A 22,045-nucleotide genomic window follows, 5' to 3' on the forward strand; every position below is an offset into this window, starting at 1 on the left:
CACTCATCTATTCAAACCATTGCCTTTCTCAATTGGCTTTGTTGTTTCATGATAGATGTGCTTGTGTTGTTTGTTTTCTGTTTCATTGACTTATACATTACAACCCACATCTCCTTTCTTTCATATTGACTTGATTTTTTTATTAGTTGTTAGTGGCTTTGAACTAGCTGTCAGATAACTGCAAGTACTCTCAGATCTGTTCATTGTGTCTTTTTGTGTCTGGATGTATAATTACCCGGCCACGTTCACTTGTATTTATGTCTATCTGATGAGTTAAGCCTTTTTCGACTGATTTTTATAGTTGGTTCTTATGTTGTACTGTCATACAACTGTCCCAGGCTGGGGGGAGGGTTGAGATCCCGCTAACACGTTTTACCCCGCCACATTATTTGTGTATGTACCTGTCAGGAGCCTGTAATTCAGTGGTTGTCGTTGGTTTATGTGTTACATATTTGTTTTTCGTTCATTTTTTTTTACATAAATAAGGCCGTTAGTTTCCTGGTTTGAATTGTTTTACATTGTCTTATTGGGGCCTTTTATAGCTGACTATGCGGTATGGGCTTTGTTCATTGTTGAAGGCCGTATGGTGACCTATAGTTGTTAATGTTTGTGTCATTTTGGTCTTTTGTGGATAGTTGTCTCATTGGCAATCATACCACATCTTCTTTTTTATATTGAAATAACAGCAAATGCCAAATGGTGACAATAGCACCTTTGGTCAGTTATGTAAGGGGGTAAGGAACAGCCAAGTACATTAGCTATAGCTTACAGCTGGTATTGTAATTGACTTTTCTAAAAACCCATTGCAGTATACAAAAGTCATGTACAAAAGATTATTCAAAACAAGAGGAAATGAAAATATGTCTTCTCAAAAGATTTATTATTCATTTAAAAAGTTAATATTTTGATATATTTTCAAAACAATGTGAGCAAAAATCTTTAAACATTTAACATTATATATTTATATATCTATATATATTATATTCAAATATCAGGCAAGTAAACTTTCAGCTTCATATTTTTTTTGTAATGTTTGCTTTGTATCTATAAGAATTTATTCTTTTAATTCTTATTCTGTGTTCTTAAGCTTCCTTCAATCAATCCCTCAATGTTCTGTGTACTGTAAAATGTACATCATTTGTAGATAAAGACAAGCAAGCACTTTCTCCAACAAATCACTTCTTCCTCTCACATGAACCAACATTGTGTGTGTGTGAAACCTGAAATAAAAGACAGAATTTCCTATTATAAAAGAATAAAGTCAGTGCATAATGTATTTATGTAACTCCCCTTTAAGATATATGAAAGTAATCATGAATGGGAAAACAAATATAGCTTGATCAAATGTAAAGAGTAGTAGATTAGAAACCTTGGTTAGCAAAGATGTTACCTAATGAAAACTGAAGAAATTTATTAACTGCTCTCATTCTCATACATACATGTATATACATACAATCTCCAAATTTAGAGAGAAAGTTGAGAAAATCAAGTGATGCTTGAAATCCAAGGATAGATGTACAATATTTTACATTACAAAATTCCTAACATGCTTTTTAAAGTTCATTGCAAACATGAACAATGTATAAACCAGTTTTTTTTTTTAAATATTAAGATAAATGTATATGCTTTAATGAAACAATTTCACTGTATACATTCATGACATTGTAGGTACATGTACACATGAATTGCTGAAAAATTGACCATCAGTTTTATAATCCATTTATTATCTATTTATTAAAAAAATATCACTTACCTTTTTCAGTACTAGTTTTCTTGGTAGACTTGGTAACACTGGTTAGAAATACCTAAAAAATAAGACATAAAATGTTGAACATAATTTACATGTACATCATGATCAGTACATATATATATAACATAGCAAATACAAGTTTTCATTTTGTTTAACAATGTTAAAAGATCAGGATGATTTTCAATCAGTAAACACAATAATTTGTAATTATAACATTTATTACATAACAATTAATAGAATTTATAACATACATGACATATGGGGAGGTGGCTTTTAGTATTTAGTCATTAAAAAAATGTCATTTGAGTGGTCATGGTATAAATTTAATAAAATTTCAATCAAACAGTTGTAAATCTCTCCAACAAAGAAAGGTAATTTAAATTAGCCAGATTTTTTTTTCCCCACAAATTTTAAAAATAGCATCAATTTTGTTGCTATGTTAGATGGGTAGCAGTTTATTTTTTTAATTTAATGACAGGTTCTGAATTTCATATCCATGCACAACTGATGTACATTATTAGGTATTATCAGACCTGTAACACTGTTACAGAATAAACACCTCACTTGATTTAAATATTTTTTCAAAAGGGATAGAAGGTACCTTTGTAGCTATTTTATTTGTTTGTTTACATTTATTTAAAAAGGAAAAGTTGGATGAGGGGCATTTGATACAATACATGTCATGCATGTTGTTGTCAGAAGGGGTAACCCAAATATGCAAAACTTCAAGAAAATGATTTAAAACTTTGACTCTTTGATATGATTATACATGTAATGTACATATATATAAATTTATTGTACATGTAACTGGTAACTGATATGTTTTTTAGTTATTTCTTTAGAATAAATGCAAGTAACTGTTAGTGTTACCAGAGACATATAATACATGTATTATATGTCTCTGGTGTTACTTTACATTTTATTTTATTATATTATGGCATGTATGGTCTGAAATATAATTTGGAGATGAGTGAGGTTTTGGCAATTATAAGATTATTAGGCTATACCCCATTTACAAAGTCAGGCTAAATCATATACATCATGTACATGTACAAATGTACATGAACATTTTAGTCACATTTTGCCAATTTACCCTTTTTTGTGTGTGATCATGGTGCTGGTCAACTCCCACAAAGTTTTAAGAGGTACATGTAGTTTCTAGTACTTGTTTTGAGATGAAACATAGAAAATGGAGGGGTTGGGTAATGATTTAGAGTGTATAAAACATTTGTTTTAGTTACTGTATGTAACAATAAGTTACATCATTATTATTAGACCTTTTACTGCACTCTAATATCATTTGAATTCATTATCTCAATATAAATCTATCCTCCATAAAAAAGAATATTTAAATTAAATTAAGTTAGTATTACTATTACTTACTATATATAGCTATTACTCCATGGTCTAGGGATCTTTCTGTTTTTGTCATGCCTGGATACTCCTGTTATTGCTCCACCTTTTCACATTGATAGAGGTGCATACACCATGTACAGTCAAGACAGTCAAGGGAAAAGCCACACATACAAAAATGTCTTTAGAAGTTATCAAGATACATGCTCCATTGCTTGATCATGCAGTCATGGACATTGACAATGATATTGTCTATGTAATCTTGGTACTTCTTTACAATTCATGAGTTGCTGTCTTATTGTCTGACAAGCTGGTCTACGTTGGGATGTCTTTTATCATGATACAGTCCTGATAAATTGAAAACTACAACAGGAATTCTCAAGCTTCTTTACTGGCATCGGACTCGGTAGCATGGTATACACATCAACAAGGCAACATGACATGCCACTGGAAAAGTTGTGAAAGGACTCGCCTTTGTCTAAAATTGTTCTAAAATATTTCCACATCATGCACAGTATCTTCTTAAAGAAGATATGGACTCACGTAACAGGGAAAACGGAATAAAACTGTGTAATATCTAATGAAACACAGCAGATGCAAAATCTTTGCAAACAGGAAATGAGTAATTGTAAACCTTGCAGTTCAGGGGTGAATTAAGAAAATATAGTCTTTATACTATTTATTCCTTGTAATTAAATAGGAAGCACTCTGTATTTTCATAAAAAGATAGAAAATAGTACAGCTATGTTTAATTCTATTAAAATAACGACTTTGGATATTTTTCCAGTCACATGGCAACTGTTGTTATGTAAGAGAAAGTAATGTTTCTTGAAAGGAGTTATCTCCCTTAGACCATTTTAAATAAAAAAGAAATCAAATTTACTCAAAATCAGGACTAGGCTACATATTTTATTTTTTGATATTTTTTAAAGAAAATTATTCTCTTTAGGTTGCATATAAACATTTTCCTTAAAACATCCGGTCTTAGGAGAAAATAGTGAAATTCTTATACTGCAATAAGAGGGGAAAGTTCATATTTGTCCAATATTCAATAAAGCACCAAGAAAAATATACAGTGTTCAATGGTTTAATATTACAAATTTAGCTCTTACTTCACAATATCTTTCAACACAAAAAGTATTGTGGATTTCTGTGATACAGTGTGTATCACTATTTCATCATTTTGCATGATTCTTAGCCAGACTGCTACTTAATGTGTCTGTCATTCTATATAACTAATTTCAATTTAAATGGAAACGTGTCTAGCATTACTAATGTTTTTGCAAAACGTTTTTGATCAGATGTTTTATTTAATATAGATTGATTTTTTAAAAAGCATTTTCTCAAGTGTTTGTGTATACATTTATTGATCAGTTCCAAAATGGTTTTATCTTTTGAAGTTAAAATCATTTTTTTCATATTTAGATGCATTTGAAGGAGTTCTGAATGTTTAGGAAATGTCATTAACATTCGAAATACTTCCCAAGTACATATACTTCACTTGAATGATACAAAATGGTACATATTTACTATACCTTTATCTCCATTATAACTGATCTGATATTCTAGATTAGTTAATGTTAAGTTCACATTTCTCTTTAAATCTTCCAGCATCCAGTCTTGACGTTTCTGTTTTTCTTGGGTCATGTTGTGGTTTTTCTGTATAAGGACTTCGATTTTTCTATTCAGCATATCAAGAGAAGCGTTTTCGCGGTTTTCAAAATAATAAAACTGTTGAGCAATTGACACATTTTGCTCCCTTAATTGCTCTAATGTATCTTTTTGTCCATTGACAGTTAAATTGTATAGTGCCCGAAAGTCTTCTCGTCTAGCATGATCGCTAACACTCAGAGCATGCAATTCCGTATTAACAGATTGTAACTGGTTCTTTACAATGGTTACATCACGCAAAGGTTGGATATTTTTTAAATTCCTTAAATCCGTTAATTCCTTCTCATGTTCAATAATATTATTTTTGCACTGTGCCAGTTCCTTGGTAAAATTCGTTTGTATCTCATCAAGCTTATTTTGAAGATGAATATACTTTACCCAAAGTTCTTGATATTTCCGCTCCAGTTCCTGTGTGCCGTTTGCTGCGTTTTGTACACTATCGTGTTTGGTTTTATTTTGCAACGAAACAAACATTTGTTGCATCTGTGACGTCAATAGAGCTAACTTTTTGTCTACATCATGGCGTAAATCGGACGTTTCCTTATGATTTTGATCCATCCTATTTTGAAAAATTGTTTTAGCGTCAAAGAAATCGGAAACAGTCAGGTACGTCTCTCTTGGTTTCTGTGGATTGTTTGTGTCCAACAAAAATCCAATGGTGAAGGGAAAAAATAGGATAACAAATATTTCCCGAAACATCTTAACGACTTATCCTTTGAAAAACAACCCAAAAAACTCTTCTAAAATATTTTATCTTTTATTATCATTTATGAATAAATAAACCTTTGATATTGCACATGTGTAAATAGTTTGATTAAAATTACAATATGTTGTGTGATAAAACTTTATCAAAGATCATACAAAATTATAAACATCGGCGTATTACACTTTCGAACATTATGTACCATGTTCTTATTTTCTTATATTACATGTGTTTATGAACCAAAAAGAAAATGCCTGCAATTTAGACGAATTCCGTCAACAGATTACTATTAAAAAGTAAAATCACAAAAATTCTGAACTCTGAGGAAATTTAAAACGGAAAGTCCCTAATCAAAGGCTCAAACACTTCAAACGAAGGGATAACTACTGTTATATTCCTGACTTGGTACAAGCATTTTTTTCTTATGTAGAAAACGGTTGATTTAACCTGGTTTTATACCAAGCTAAAACTTCTCACTTGCATGACAGCGCATCAAATTCCATTATATTGACAACGATGAATAAACAAAACAAACAGACGTAATAGGTAAAAATGTCAAAAATCGAGATATAGCAGTCAACATTGTGGTATAATCTACATCACTTTAAAAACAAACAAATATGTAGCAAAGAGGCACAAATAGGCATACAGATTGGGCCGTTGGTTTTACTAGTTTCAGTGGTTTTACACTTGTAATTTTTGGGGTCTGTATGGCTTGCTGTTCGATGTGAGCCAAAGCTTCGTGTTGACGGCCGTACCTTCACATAATGGTTTACTTATATCAATTGTTCCTTAGATGGAAAACTGTCTCATTAACCGGTGAACCGATGGAAGAACCGAATTTGGAATACAAAAAATGCTAACCAGTATCTGGACTTTTTTCATTTTTTATAGATTTGATATAAATGTGTATTGAACAATCTCATTCATTAACATTGCATGCTCGATTACGGTGTTTATATTTCAAAACTTGTTCGCTATGCCCGTGTCTGTTGTGACGTTTTTGATTTTAACGAACGCAACCTATGTATTACTGGTAAATTATTAAACCAGGGATATCGTTACCATAAATCACTTAAAACCTTTACTAAATTTTTCCATAGATATAAAGATTTGGTTTTGAAGTTTGGTTGTACATGTAGGAAACTCATTTCTAACGGAATAGCACATCCTCATTTTTACAGAAATGTTGTTAACCGTGCCCGGAAATTTAGAAATGATCCATGTAAACTTGTTGCTCCTTTAAATAAACTTATTCTAAAAGGTTATCTATTCAACACTGTTATAAGATCATTGAATATTGTTCGTTCTTATGTTGTACTGTTATACCACTATCCCAGGTTAGGGGAGGGTTGGGATCCCGCTAACATGTTTAACCCCGCCACATTATTTATGTATGTGCCTGTCCCAAGTCAGGAGCCTGTAATTCAGTGGTTGTCGTTTGTTTATGTGTTACATATTTGTTTTTCGTTCATTTTTTTACATAAATAAGGCCGTTAGTTTTCTCGTTTGAATTGTTTTACATTATCTTATCGGGGCCTTTTATAGCTGACTTTGCGGTATGGGCTTTGCTCATTGTTGTAGACCGTACGGTGACCTATAGTTGTTAATATTTGTGTCATTTTGGTCATTTGTGGATAGTTGTCTCATTGGCAATCATACCACATCTTCTTTTTTATATTGATGTTCATTTAATGATTTGAAACATGTTAATTTGGGTTGGTTTTTTTCTCCATCCGTCAGATTGTCACCTGACAAGTATCTAATGGCTTCAAAACATTGAGGAAATCGCAAAAACCGAAATGGGAACGAAATTGGTGGGTGCTTCCGCTATGGATTCACCACATGTCATGCGAATCCACACTCAGTCAATATAATGCAATCGTAAACAGAAGAAAGTCGGCGAAATTACAGAAGATACCACTATTCTGATATATAATTAAAGACGACTGCGAAAATATGTAACTACAGGTTGCATTTCTGTAAATATTGACAAAGCAATTTCCCATATGAACTCCATTTACGGCTAAAACTGTACCACTTTTACTATGCAGTTTTGAAAGTTCCTTTACGCCACAATTTTTTTCAAAGGTCAAAATATAGGGCTGTGCGGCATATTTTCCACGTTTATATGTCCTGAACTTCTCAGAGTTTATTAAACTAACACAAATTTTCTTAACTACCCCTGCCTTGAATGAAAGGTTACCACAGATTTCAATGTAAACAATGTGCAAATGATCATTACTGGTAACATTCCCATGTTTTGTATTTGTGAGATGGAACACAGAGAACATAACTGGGAACCAGTATGAAAACAAAATAAATTTTCTATGAATATTCAAGATCTCCCTAAAAGAGGCGTGTTTTGAGCAACTGCTATATTTACAAAGTGCAACCTATACAGACATTTATTCAAATAGAAAACTCTCTTAAATCAGTTTTTCTCAAATGAGAATTATAGTATTAAAGAAATCAATTTGTATACTCTAAGTTTTTCTTTACTTTGCATTTTATATCTCCTCCCCCGTTTCAATTTTTTAAAGAATTTGAAAACAAGACTTTAAGAGCAATTATCTGTAACCACCAAAAGAAATTCTAATAGGGTCTGGCACACATGGTCTCAGATTTTGATGAAACTTATATGTAATAGTCAGTACCTTACATAAAGGCAATAACAGGCAACAAATTGTTCCGAATTATTCCGGTTGCCATGGAAACCACATATGTTAATTTTAGCAAAAGAAGGTCATATTTTAACTCTAAAAAAGTGAAAAAACGACATTTTGCACTGTTTAGTTCTTTTTTCATTTATAACATAACCTTTTTTTCTGAATAATATAATACAAATGACCTTTAAGCTGTTTAAAATTCACATATGATTTACATTTACCATTATCAATTATTCTGCTACCAACTAGTAAAGATATGGTCAAATGGCAAATTTGGATTTCAGTGAAAAATGCGTAAATACAGGATATTCAAGTGGATTTTTTTCTTAAATGCAGCGTCTCCCAGTTAAATGTGAGATATATTTAGAAAGAACTTATAAAGGGCTTTCAAATTATGAAATAAAATCAATTAAAATTATTGCCAGCTAACCCTATTTGCATATTTTCTGATAAAAAAAATACCTAGAACCTGTTTAAAACTGTTTTGATAACATATTGAAAGCATATCAGAATACTATAAATGTAATGTTTAGCAGTCAATCATTACAACATTCAAGATTATATAAAGTATCCAATCCAGCCTCTGTCTCCAGTCCACATCTTACTGTATGCCTATATGTCAGTTAAAGAACACATTTTCTGCCTCAAATGGTCAATTTAGAATTCTTGTCACAACATTATCATCTGTAACCATATATCTGACACAATGCAGCTAATATATATACTAGAATTATTTAAACAAAGCCATATTTGAAATAGTTGTATGTATGCAGATACCAGTCTGAGATATAAATTTACTTAAAATTTTGTAGAGATGACTGCTTACATCTGATTTTTGCATAACTTCCAAGCATAGTTATTGTTATCAAGAACTTTAAAATCATAAAATCATAGCATTTACAAGTAATATTATTTGTTTTATGACCCAAGGGGTAGGCAATTTTCTATGTGTTTTGCACCTGGGGCCTCAACTTTCCTAAATCATTCTGCTGTTTCTAGAAATTTGGAATATTTAGTACATATTCAGGATAGAACACACTACTGTAAGTTTTCTTGAGATATTTTTGTTTTTCTAGCTTGTATTTATTATGCCGTGGTGACAAAAAAGCAGATTAAGGTGTTGCGGCTTACTTTTGGGTTATCGAAAGGACACAAATACCCCATAAATAATATTCAGGCAGGATCTATGAGTTTCAATGACTGTGAAGAGTAAATATAAGCACTTCTTAACAATTTAACTTACAAATAATGCAAATATTATGAATCAATTTTGTATCCAGGACTTTGAGTAAACTATGTAAACTGTGAATTTAAGGCCCAGGATTCTACCAATCTTCATTAAATATTTATAAAACTTTATATTTGAGTTCATTTATTTAAAATCTGCGAAATAAAGCTAATTTGGTTAAATTCTTAATGTTCCCCTTTTTCACCCTATATAGTGAGTTAAGACAAAATCACATTGGCTCGACCAATCAATGAGGGATGTAAGCTGTAAAGTCGCTAAAGATGGATACTCATAAAATACTTCTTCGGATAGACTTTTTTCTGTTTTTTGTAGATTAACCAGGCTGGTTTTTCAGGAAAAAAATGATAAAAGGAATTCGTCAGCGTTCAGTTTTTCAGGATAAAAGTTGTGCCAAAATTGCCCTATTTTGCTAAGATAATTCATGAAAAATAACAGACTTGTGTAATTAATAGTGTTGTCAAATCGTACACTTTTGCCTAGCCGGTTACTCGGATAATCGTTCGACCGATTAACCGGTTAACCGGTAGTTTTAAGTTGTCGTTTGAAAGCCTTTTCAATAGTACCATACATGTACACATAGTTATAAGATGTGGTAGAAGTGTCAATTTGACAACCTTTCATCCAAGTCATAATACTACGATTAAAGAATTGAAGTTTGTCCTTTGGCATTATAAGGCTTGTCTGTGAGGATTCCAGGAGAAGTTTGGTTTTTGATAAACAAATACGCCGTATCAACTATAGCATTTGTACCAACTTCAAATTGAAAAATATATTAAAAAAAAACGTCTTGATCCCGTAGAATTGAATTTTTCTGAAACCGATCATTGTTTAATTTTCTCTTGTCTTCGAAAATAATGTGGAGCGTTTCAATTTGAAATAATTAATTATAAAAAGAAGAAGATATGGTATGATTCCCAATGAAACAATTGTCCACAAGAGACTAAAATGACACAGAAATTAATAACTATAGCTCAACATACGACCAGTTTCTTTACTGTGTTTGCTTGTTTCTTTAAGCATGTTACTCGTACTATCACGTATACCTTGAGTACATTAACATTAGTTTGCATTTCACACTTTTTAAGGCAGCATTTCGTTTAAAGAAAGACTAAACCTTGCACTACTGAGTTTACACATTTAGATGTTTACACAATATTAGATCAAAAACGAAATAATGAACTAATTGGTAAAATTTAATCGCATCTCTGATTTAAAGTTATTGTTAAAAAAACATGTTTACAGATCATGTTTCTTTAAGGTCCTGCCCCGAGCTCTAATTAATTTTATGTATTTAGGATCAACAATAGCAATCAATATACTGGACAATTGATCTGTCAAATAAATAACTACGACGACATTTTTTAAATAAAACATAAATATTTAATGATTTCCATGCAAATTTATATCAAAACTATTAAAATTGAAAAAAAGTCCGGTTAACCGGTTAGCGTTTTTGGTATTCGGTATTCGGTCGTTCGACCGGTTAACCGGTTAACCGTTGACAACACTAGTAATTAATAAATAAAGGCAACAGTAGTATACCGCTGTTCAAAACTCATAAATCCATGGACAAAAAACAAAATCGGGGTAACAAACCAAAACCGAGCGAAACGCATTAAATATAAGAGAACAACGACACAACACCGAAACGTAACACACACAGAAACAGACCAATCATCAGACAAAACACTACGAGAATAACAAATGTAACATGAAAACCAAATACATGAATTTGGGATAGACAAGTACCGTGCCACGTCTTATCTCAATATCTCAATAATAAGAGAAAACACAAACGACTCAACGTTAAAATGCAACACAAAGAGAAACGAACAATATTATAACAATGACCATCTTCCTGACTTGGTACAGGACACTTTTAAAGGGGAATAAAAGTGGTGGGTTGAACCTGGTTTTAAGGCATGCCAAACCTCGCACTTTAATGGCAAAGTTAAATATAACATTGAAATGACAACATAATATTACAGGACTACAATACAAATAAATAGGAGAACATATTAGACACAGAAAAACATGATTAATAGATAACAAAAAGCATCAGGTTTAAAATTCAATACGCCAAAAACGCGCCTTGTCCACACAAGACTCACCAGTGACGCCTAGATATAAAAGATCGAAAGTGAAAAAAGTACAAAGTTGTACAGCACTGAAGATCAAAAGTTAAAGGTTTCGCAAAATACGGCATTGTTTTTATGCCCGGGATAAGAACATTCTTATTATATAGAACAATTCATGCTATTGCAAACAGTAAATTTTATCAAATGAATATGAAAGAGATATACACAAAGAAACTAAAGTATTAACTAATTACAGAAAACTAAACCTGAATACATAACGCCTAGATATAAAAGATCGAACGTGAAAAAGGTACAAAGTTGTACAACACTGAAGATCAAAAGTTGAAAAGGTTTTGACAAATACGGCATTGTTTTTATGCTCGGGATAAGAACATCCTTATTATATAGAATACTTAATGCTATTGCAAACAGTAAATTTTAACAAATGAATATGAAAGAGATATACATAATGAAACTGAAATATTAACTAATTACAGAAAACTAAACCCAAGTTTATCACAAAAAAGACACACATCCGAATCAGTCCAGGCGTCAACGTAATTAAAAAAATTGTGACGTCACATACGATGGCGAAAAGGCAGAAACGTTATGCCACATTTGAATTTATGAAATTTAGAAACAGCATGACGTCACATATGAAAAACTATCATTCAAAAATGAGATAGAATTAGGATTGATTTAAAACTATTGACCTTAATTTGCTTTTAATTGGTCTTGCTTTGTCTCAGAAAAGAAGGGACGACGTAGATATATGTACTTTGTCTTAAGGAGGGAGCGTACATTGTAAATAATCGCTCTGATTCAAACAAAAAAGTACTTTGAATCTAACATTATCAATATGCTTCATTTCCTTATATCAACATATTTGTTACGTCATGGATATAAGGTGTGCTTTTATTCGACTTGTTCTTTTATTAATGAGGGCGACTTCATACAGTAGCTTCTTATGAATATCGAAAAGAAGCTAGCATTATACATTGTTATAAAAGTTACCAGGATTATAATTTAGTACGCCAGACGCGCGTTTCGTCTACATAATACTCATCTGTGACGCTCATATCAAATTATTTATAAAGTCAAACAAGTATAAAAAGTTGAAGAGCATTGAGGATCCAAAAATCGCATGTCAAAATATTTATAAAGCCAAACGTGTACAAGTACAAAGTTGAAGAGCATTGAGATTCCAAAATTCCAAAAAGTTTCCGCTATCAAGATGATGGCCTATCATTACATATCTTAAAGTTTAACGACTATGTTGAACGGATATATCCCATTGAACTTGAAAAAAATGATACAACAGATATATACAGTTAGATAAACTCATCTTAGAAACTAGGATTAAATTCTGTATTTACGCCAGACGCGCATTTCTTCTACAAACGACTCATCAGTGACGCTCGAATTCAAAAAAGTTTAAAAAAGGCAAAATAAAGTACGAAGTTGAAGAGTAAAGTCTGCCTCATAGTTTGACTTTAATCTAGAAATTGACACGATAATCGGATAAGAATAAAACTTTGTGACCAAGCATTTCAAGTTCACAATTATGAACTTTCCATTATTGTGTAGCAACATTCATGTACCGCCTGCACATAAACTATATATCTCCGATGAACCTAATATCATCCTTTCGAAAAATTAACGGACGCAATTACGAGTTGGTGACGTCTGGCGTACTAAATTATAATCCTGGTACTTTTGATAACTATTGGACGCTCTGTTGAATTTGTTCCACAGATGCCCATAGTAATTTTCCAATTGTCATATCCATAATATCGTCCTCTGTTCATCTATTGTGACCTATACCAATTTAGACTTTTCGCCGACGGTGTACCTACATGAGCAAACCATATGGAATTGAAATTACCTATTGTATTTGGTGGGGGTCATGTGGTTTTCTCTGGTTTTATGTTTTTTTTTAACTGTTGTTCGTCTTTTTGTTATTTTTTCCATTTTAGCTATGGCATTGTCAGTTTGTTTTCGAGTAAATATATCCCATTGGTATTTCCCCCCTGTCTTTTGTCCGTAAGGAATTTAATCTCCGCCAATAAATGTAAGTGTAACAACCGATCACAGAAGCCACAATTCATAAGATAAGATGAAGTTAACAAAACAGGACAACAAGAAATTGTCGTCAGAATCAGGACAATAAGGATTTGAAAGAATAAAAAGCTTTAAAAACTTAACCAAGGGCAATATGAATAGTTATCAAAGGTACCAGGATTATAATTTAGTACGTCAGACGCGCATTTCGTCTACATTAGACTCATCAGTGACGCTCATATCAAAATATTTATAAAGCCAAACAAGTATAAAAAGTTGAAGAGCATTGAGGATTCAAAATTCCAAAAAAGTTGTGCCAAATACGGTTTAGTTTTTCGAAAATTCAAAGTTTTGTCAACAGGAAATTTATAAAATTACCACATTCTTGATATTCATGTCAACACCAAAATGTTGACTACTGGACCGGTGGTACCCTCGGGGGCGTTTCGTCCACCAGCAGTGGCATTGTAGTTATCAAAGGTACCAGGATTATAATTAAGTACTCCAGACGCGCGTTTCGTCTACATAATACTCATCAGTGATGCTCATATCAAATTATTTATAAAGCCAAACAAGTATAAAAAGTTGAAGAGCATTGAGGATCCAAAAATCCAAAACTTGTGCCAAAGACGGCTTAATATGAACAGTTTTGTTTGAAGTGACGTTTATAGCTATGTCTAAAAAAGCTTTGCCTTTACACACAGAAAATGTTTCTGTAAGATTTAAATATGGATATAGCATGTCAGTTTAACAATACATATATATCTACAATGGTAAGTCATGTGAGATAACAGTAAAACATACTGAAATCATACAAGTATTGACTTAATCACTAAAAGGACCAAGACGAATAAGATACAGTGCTTCAATGAACTTCGAGGTTTTTTTTATCAAATAAACTTAGGTGGGATCAACCATCGTATTTTACCGGCGTTATATTAAATTTAATTACAATATATTTTATATTACAATGCCAGTAATGAGTTACTTATAAATATTCCGTATCAACTTCATAAATAATACAGGCTCGATGATCTTGAAGTATAGATTCTGTGTACTGATGTTGTTTATCATCTAAATACTTTTTATAGTGTTTTTGTTTGTCTTTTTTAATATTACTTTTACTGCTTGGTCTGTTTTGGTGATATTCATTTGACGTGGCTCTGTACGTATGCACCCCGTGATTGTGCTACACGTTGAGCACGATGTTCCTACAACTCGACGTTTCACCAATATAATGTTTTCTGAAATTTGTAAGTCGATTAAATAAATGTGTAATTTTCATTCGTTTTTTTTTTTTTTATTTATTCTGTCTCTGTTATTTTTGTGATGTCTTTTTACCATGAATCACCTCATGTTGTGGAGATGTACATTTTTAAATTTGGTAATATTCTCCTGGATCGACCGTTAATCGGTTAATATAATCCTGGGTTGTATTATTTCAACGAAGGAGTTTTCGTCGTTGTTTGCTATAAGTCTTCCAGTTACCTTTATCTTGACGAAAAGGTCCGATTTCGCTAGTACAGGGATTAGTTTCAATACGACAGTTATAACATGGGTAGCAGGACAAATTGTAATTAAAACATTTTGAAGACTTTCTCTTTTAATTTGGTGAATGCATCTTACTAAAAGGACGACTTTAAATGATATCTATTTCGTGGCATTTCAACAATTTATCGAACAATTCGCCATTTACATATAGACGACACATATAGACGACTGTCTTGGTGGTTCTTTATTGTCTTTGCAAAAGTTAAAAATATCATTGACCTTCTGAATCAAACATTTGCCTCTTTCAAGAATCAATTGATAAAGCTTAAGGTGGTACCCAACACTTCCCCTAAATTAAATTTGACTCGTTTAATTCTCATTTAATTTTATCAAAGTATTTACTTTGACCCTTCAACAAAAAATAAAAAAAAAATAAAAAAAATTTGAACCAACCGTTTTGTCAGAAAAATTACACTGGTTATATAGCAGATTGACAAACACCAATTTTAATCATTGAGAAGCGTAATATTCTTTTTACAGCACAATGTAATTAAAACGTTTAGCTGACTTTACAGAGTTATCTCCCTGTAGTGTTAGGTACCACCTTAAAACGATTTATGAAGATACGATACAAAAAAATTATCTGTGTCGAATCTATGTTCCGAGTCTGTCAACTTGCAAAATTACTTTTTTTGACAGCCTTCAATATTTTTCTCTAAATTTCACCACACAATTTGTTTTAGTTATATATTTCAGGAACACATTATTGAAACAAGTTTAGCACATGTACTTCAATGTCGGAAATAAGCGATTTGAGGATTTTTGACGTTTTAAGACGTTTGAACAAAATGGCTACCGTTTTGTAGTGTTTCGTAGCATTTTATTTCTTTAAAGTGGTACCTAACACTACAGGGAGATAACTCGGTAATATCAGCTAAACGTTTTAATAACGTTGCCTTGTGAAGGCATTGAAAAGCTTCACAATGATCAAAATTAGTGTTTGTCAAACTGCTATATATAACCAGTGTAATTTTCTGATAAAACGGTTGGTTCAAATTTGGTCAAATTTTTTAATTTTTGTCAAAGGGTCAAAGTGAATAAATACTTTGTCAAAATATAAGGAAAATTAAACGAGCCAAATTGATTTTAGTTAAAGTGTTGGGTACCACCTTAAGGTGGTACCTAACACTACAGGGAGATAACTCTGTAAAATCAGGTAAACGTTTTAATTACGTTGCGTTGTTTAGGGAATATTAAAAGAGGGACGAAAGATACCAAAGGGACAGTCAAACTCATAAATCAAAAACAAACTGTCAACGCCATGGCCAAAAATAAAAATGACAAACAGAAAAACAATAGTACAATAAACAACACGAACCCCAACAAAAACTAGGGGTGATCTCAGGTGCTGCGGAAGGGTAAGCAGATCTTGCTCCACATGTGGCACCCGTCGTATTGCTTATGTGATATCAATGATCAAATTTAGTGTTTGTCAAACTGATATATAACCAGTGTAATTTTTCTGATAATTTGGTTGGTTCAAATTGTGGGAAATTTTTATATTTTTGTCAAAGGGTCAAAGTAAATACTTTGCCAAAATTTTATGAAAACTAAACGAGCCAAATTAATTTTAGTGAAGGTGTTGGGTACCACCTTAAGACCCAAACATGTAGTTAATAAAACAAAATTCTAGACATTTTGTACTTTTTGTGTGTCTAACTTTTGTTTTAATAGTTTATAAATTATTTATTGAAATATCAGTTAAAAAACATCGCATAAATTGCTTTTACAAATGAAATGTTAACTTGGACAAAATGACTTACGATTTAAAAACGACTGTAAAGAGAATTTTTATAGAATCTACTTTTTTGAACTCACGAACAATGAAGCAAATGTTTGTACTTTTGCTAGATGCTGTTATTAGCTTACTTTTTGAAGACACTTCCTGCTATATCTACTTTTAAAATTTACTTTCAGTCGTTGAGTCAACGAAAAACGTAGTTGGACATTTTTCTTACTCCAGCTTTATTAGCAGCCACCGAGTCAAATGAAGTTTGAAAAAATAACACCTTCAATGCCACGAAAAACCTGACACATGTCGTTGGTCCCGCCAAGTTTCACGATGATCAGAAAATATACCAAATAGGGTCACTTTATATAAGAGTTAAAACAGTTATTAAAAAATGTAACGTTGGACATCCGTTTATTTCACGTAGCATTGTTAATTTGATCTTCAAACAATACTAGATATTACTAAGCATATGGCCAAGAGCTATAAGAACATGATTGAAAACATATACTGAGTTTGTTTTTATAGTGGTAATTTTTGTGTTTTGTTTTGCAGCCGAAATTTCGAAGATTCTCTTTAAAATCATAGGAGTTTTAGGAACAGCGTGCGCAACGTTATATTATAATTTTTGTATTCATATTTGATATTTGCTAATGATTTGTCTATATGCCTTTTTTCTTTCTTGTATACATCGGGTTGTTGTCTCTTTGACACATTCCCCATTTCCATTCTCAATTTTATAATGGTTTTTTTTTAGAAGAAATATATACAATCAGCATATAGACAAGGGGCAAGAATGAAACTTTAAGGTAAACTTCTAAATATGCTGCAGAGGATATGCCTAAAAAGGAGCTACAAAACTATATTCTTTTTATACTTTTCGTCAAACGCGCGATTTTACGTCAGAGTCAATGTTAATCAATGTCTTATAATAATTTGGTCCGAATACTTAAAGTCTTTTAATCGTTTATTGGTGGATCAAACATACATAAATAAAATTCAAACAATGAATGGGGTTGTTTAATTTGATATATGCCTTTCTGTGCTTCTTTGTTACATATTTCCTTTTTTTAAGTAATAATGATTATTTCACTATATTGACTATCCCTATTTTTGACATGTTTCCTTGTTAGATCTATGCCTGTTTGTTTTGTACATAAATCGTTGTCAATATAATGTCATTTGATGCGACTGTCATACAAGTGAGAGGTCTAGCTAGCTATAAATCAAAACAAGATTTAATCCACCATTTTCTACATAAAAAATGCATGTACCAAGTCAGGAATATGACAGTTATTGTATTCATATTACATTCGTTTGATGTGTTTTAACTTTTGATTTTGTCATTCGATTTGGGATTTTCCGTTTTGAATTTTCCTGAGTTCCGAATTTTTGTGATTTTACTTTTTATTACTATGCTGAAGATACCCTTCGAATTGAATTAATAAAGGTATCTACCAAGTGGTAGTAATAGTACTAATTAACTAATTGTATACGATGCGCATTTTGACACTTAATTTACTTAAAGTAATGCTCGATGCAAAGTAATTAAAGATTCGAAGATTAATAAATGCGTTGAAGAGGTGATAAATCCTAAATACCGAATGTATACTCGTACAGTCTTAAGTAAAAAAAATCACCTTTCTGAAATTTAGTTGGCATTTCATACATGTCATATAAAAACAACTTTTTATTAACATTTTAAGGAGAAATTTAAGGTCAAAAATATTGCAACCTGATCCCATGCTATATGAAATTCGATAATACCAGTTCTTATTAAATTTCAACACAAATGTGACATTAATGAGAGTATATATAGTATCTATATACAAGGGGCTAACACAGGTGTTCTACAAAGTGAAGATGAATTCAATAGTCTTCCTGTTGACGTTCAGCTTAGGTTTTGTGTCTGTTTCTTCAAAGATGTGTGACGACTATATAATCACCAAACTGGAACGGGCGCTCAAGGACCTAAGAGATGATCTTCAACAAAGTAAGACAGGTTATTTTAATGTCCTCTTCTATAGAAGAAAAAACGTAAACACGTATATACCTTTTTGAAACCCTATAAGAATTGTATCAATTAAACTTATGTTGTCGCAAGAACATATTGACATAGAAGACCAAATATCTAAGTTTAACATGATTGCTTTATGGTGACTGGTCAAAATAACACTTTTATTGACCATTCTGTATTTTGTTTACCATGTTTACTAGTGGATATTGTATTAACTGATATAAGATTGTCTATTTAGACTTATATATATTACTTGAATTGAACTTTCATGAGAAACACAATATATGCCACCCTTCCGGTGAACCTGGGATCATCCCTGTCTTTTGGTGAGTTGTTTACCCTCATGGCGTTTGTCAGTTTGTTTCCAACTAATGAGTTTGAATGTCCCTTTTGTATCTTTCGTCTCTCTTTAAAAAAAATATTTTGCAATACAAAATTTACACTTGTACTTGCACAAGTAACATTTAAAGGGCCAATTATTATCACAAAAAAACGCACCACTGTTTCGTGTACTAGTATTTAAAAAAGCTAAAAATACTGTTTTTCTTTGAGTTGAGAATTTTTTTCAAGAAAGACACTTTTAATTATTTATTTTTAAAATCAATCAAAAAGTATTCCTACTTTATTTGGACTATCAATCTGATTATAAAATAAAAAAATCGTTCTCTGAAAAAATTTTATACTCTTATATGTGCAAGCACGCGAGTTTATTTGGGTTTGAATTTTTACTAGATGGTTTGGACAATAAACTTTCGTTAATAACAAAAAAGTATCTGATCAGTCTGTTGTGTCTGGCATACACATAAAGACTGTTTGAAAATGTTTACATTCTCTTTATGTGACCTATAGTTGCTTACATAGGTTTTTGGTTGAGAGTAACCATACCACATCTCAGTCTTATTTTAAAATGTATTCTGATGAAAGTTAAAAAGTTTGAATATATGTTATTTCAATCATAACTTAGTATGGAATTCAAATATAAAAGTGAAAAATATTGATATCAGTTTTGGTAGCATGTGTGTTTCGTAAGATATTTTTTTCATTTTAAGATATGAATAAAGACATTAAATTTGGTCCAACCTACATTCGCTGGGGAAGAAAACAATGTCCAAAGAAATCTTCATTGATATACGACGGTGAGTTTCCTATTATCAGTTTTTCAAATAATATTATAACGGCAGAATTTTTTTACATATGTAAATCAAACGGATCCTTAGATGTAATCGGTAAACTGAATAATGATATAAAAGTAATAACATCATAGTATATTCATCGACAGAGAACAGGAACAGTGATCATGACCTCTTTGTCTTTATTGGACAGTTTTCTGGACAGCTGTCTTATTGGCAATCAATCAACATTTTCTTCTGTTTATATTAAAAGAAGAAAAGGAACATATGAATTACTTTTGTTCAGATATATGAGGGCTTAAATTTTTGTTAGTTGATATGGCACTTGCTATTGCATTTGTGTGCAAAGGTTATTGGAAAAAGTATTTTAAAACGCATCAAACTGTCTGCAAGTATTATACATGGTATTTGTATGCGAAATACGGCAAAAATCAAAAGCAGAAGTATCTGGTGTCCAAATGGCATAAAAGGAAGTATATATATCACGAGTTTCATACTATCAGTTTAAACAACTTCATAGATATGTGAAGTGAAATCGTTGTCGTCTGTCATATAAATTTAAATAGACCACACTTTTTTGTCATTTTAGACTTTGAACTTTGAAATTTTTAGGTTACATGGCTGGGAAAAAGCAGAGTCTCAAATTAGGAGGATCTAATTATCTATGCCTTCCAAAAAACCCAGAGTACACAAATCTGGAGTCTCCAAATATAGCAAAGTCCTTGTTCGGTGTTGAGACCGACATTAATGGTTTTTATCCAGATATTGCGAACAAAGATGCATCTTGTGCCGTCTGCATCACGAAAAATAAAGCCTCGGTTTTGATGATACCTGGTCGCAAGTCATGTCCTGCAGGTTGGAATGTTGAATATTGGGGTTATTTGATGACGGAAGGTGTGCAGACAACTGAACAAGTTTGTGTAGATAACAAACCAGTTGGTGTTCCAGGAGGGGATAGAGATAATGGGGACTCTGTCGTTTACTTGGTTGGAGGAATGTGTGGATCACTTAAATGTCCTCCCTATGTCAACGGGAAACCTTTGACATGTGTTCTATGTTCAAAATAATTTAAATAAATATTTAAAAGTACTTATTTTCAGTGTAAATTGGCTTTATTGCATTTCAAACTAGCTAAGGCTTCAAAATAAAGACCGTACTTTGGCCTATATAATGGATTTTCTTTTTCAAATTGATACAGTACTTATACAATACATCCCGTCATTGTGTTATAGTTCTATGGTAAAAAATATGTATTCGTGTTCCTTTTTGCTAATGTGCGTTGTCTATATATGACTTTTGTGTTTCTCTGTTACATGACGTGGATATGTACTTATACATCCCGTCGGGCATGGGCGGTGACGACACATCTTCACGGAAATAAGATCAATGCCAATACAAATGCATACCAAATATCATTGATTACAAACATATTTTAAAAAAAAAATGATGACACTGTCGATGTCGAGAACAGCACGCGCATGTAGGCGAGACAAAATTACAAAAATCAGGTTGTGTGTTTAATTATAGAAATTTTCGACTTCCTCTCGCAAAACTGTGTATTAATAGGGCTGAAATTGTTACTTTGATGTAAAGTTATCTCATTGGCACTCATACCACATCTTCTTAAATCTATACACGATGGTCTTGAATAAAATTGAAAATGAAAATTGAGAATATGTCAAAGAGACAACAACCCTACCAAAGATCAGACAACAGCCGAAGGCCACCAATTTGTCTTCAAAGCAGCGAGAAAAGTTCTGCATCCGACGATGGGCATCAGCTTGCCCCACAATAAAAATGTGTACTAGTTCGGTAAAAATGGACGTCATACTAAATTCCAAAACATATTAATAAACTAATATTAAAAATACATACAAGATTTACAAAGATCAAGGGGTTCCTAACTTGAGCCAGGCGCAAAAACGCGGCGGGATTAAACCAGGGCCTTTCTATACTAACACTACAAGTAAAGAAAGTCCCCGATTAATATAAAAAAGAAGATGTGGTATGATTTCCAATGAGACAACTATCCACAAAAGACCAAATTGACACAAACATTAACAACTATAGGTCACCGTACGGCC

At 32.0% G+C, this 22,045-nt stretch overlaps 1 protein-coding gene and 1 long non-coding RNA gene across 2 annotated transcripts; one reads left to right on the plus strand and one right to left on the minus strand.

The window, feature by feature from the left end:
• Nucleotides 1-993: 993 nt before the first annotated feature.
• Nucleotides 994-3,800, minus strand: LOC134681938 (uncharacterized). The gene is made up of 3 exons (XR_010100726.1): nucleotides 3,134-3,800; nucleotides 1,754-1,805; nucleotides 994-1,220 (listed from the first exon to the last, which is right to left on the minus strand). It is a non-coding gene; the product is annotated as an uncharacterized LOC134681938 (long non-coding RNA).
• Nucleotides 3,801-19,882: 16,082 nt separating this feature from the next.
• LOC134727703 (short-chain collagen C4-like) lies at nucleotides 19,883-21,028 on the plus strand. The gene is made up of 2 exons (XM_063592085.1): nucleotides 19,883-19,967; nucleotides 20,574-21,028. Exons 1-2 carry the CDS (start codon nucleotides 19,883-19,885, stop codon nucleotides 21,026-21,028), a joined length of 540 nt encoding a protein of 179 aa, XP_063448155.1.
• The last annotated feature ends 1,017 nt before the right edge of the window (nucleotides 21,029-22,045 follow it).

The sequence above is a fragment of the Mytilus trossulus genome, chromosome 8, assembly GCF_036588685.1.
Source record: "Mytilus trossulus isolate FHL-02 chromosome 8, PNRI_Mtr1.1.1.hap1, whole genome shotgun sequence".
Lineage (NCBI taxonomy): Eukaryota > Metazoa > Mollusca > Bivalvia > Mytilida > Mytilidae > Mytilus > Mytilus trossulus.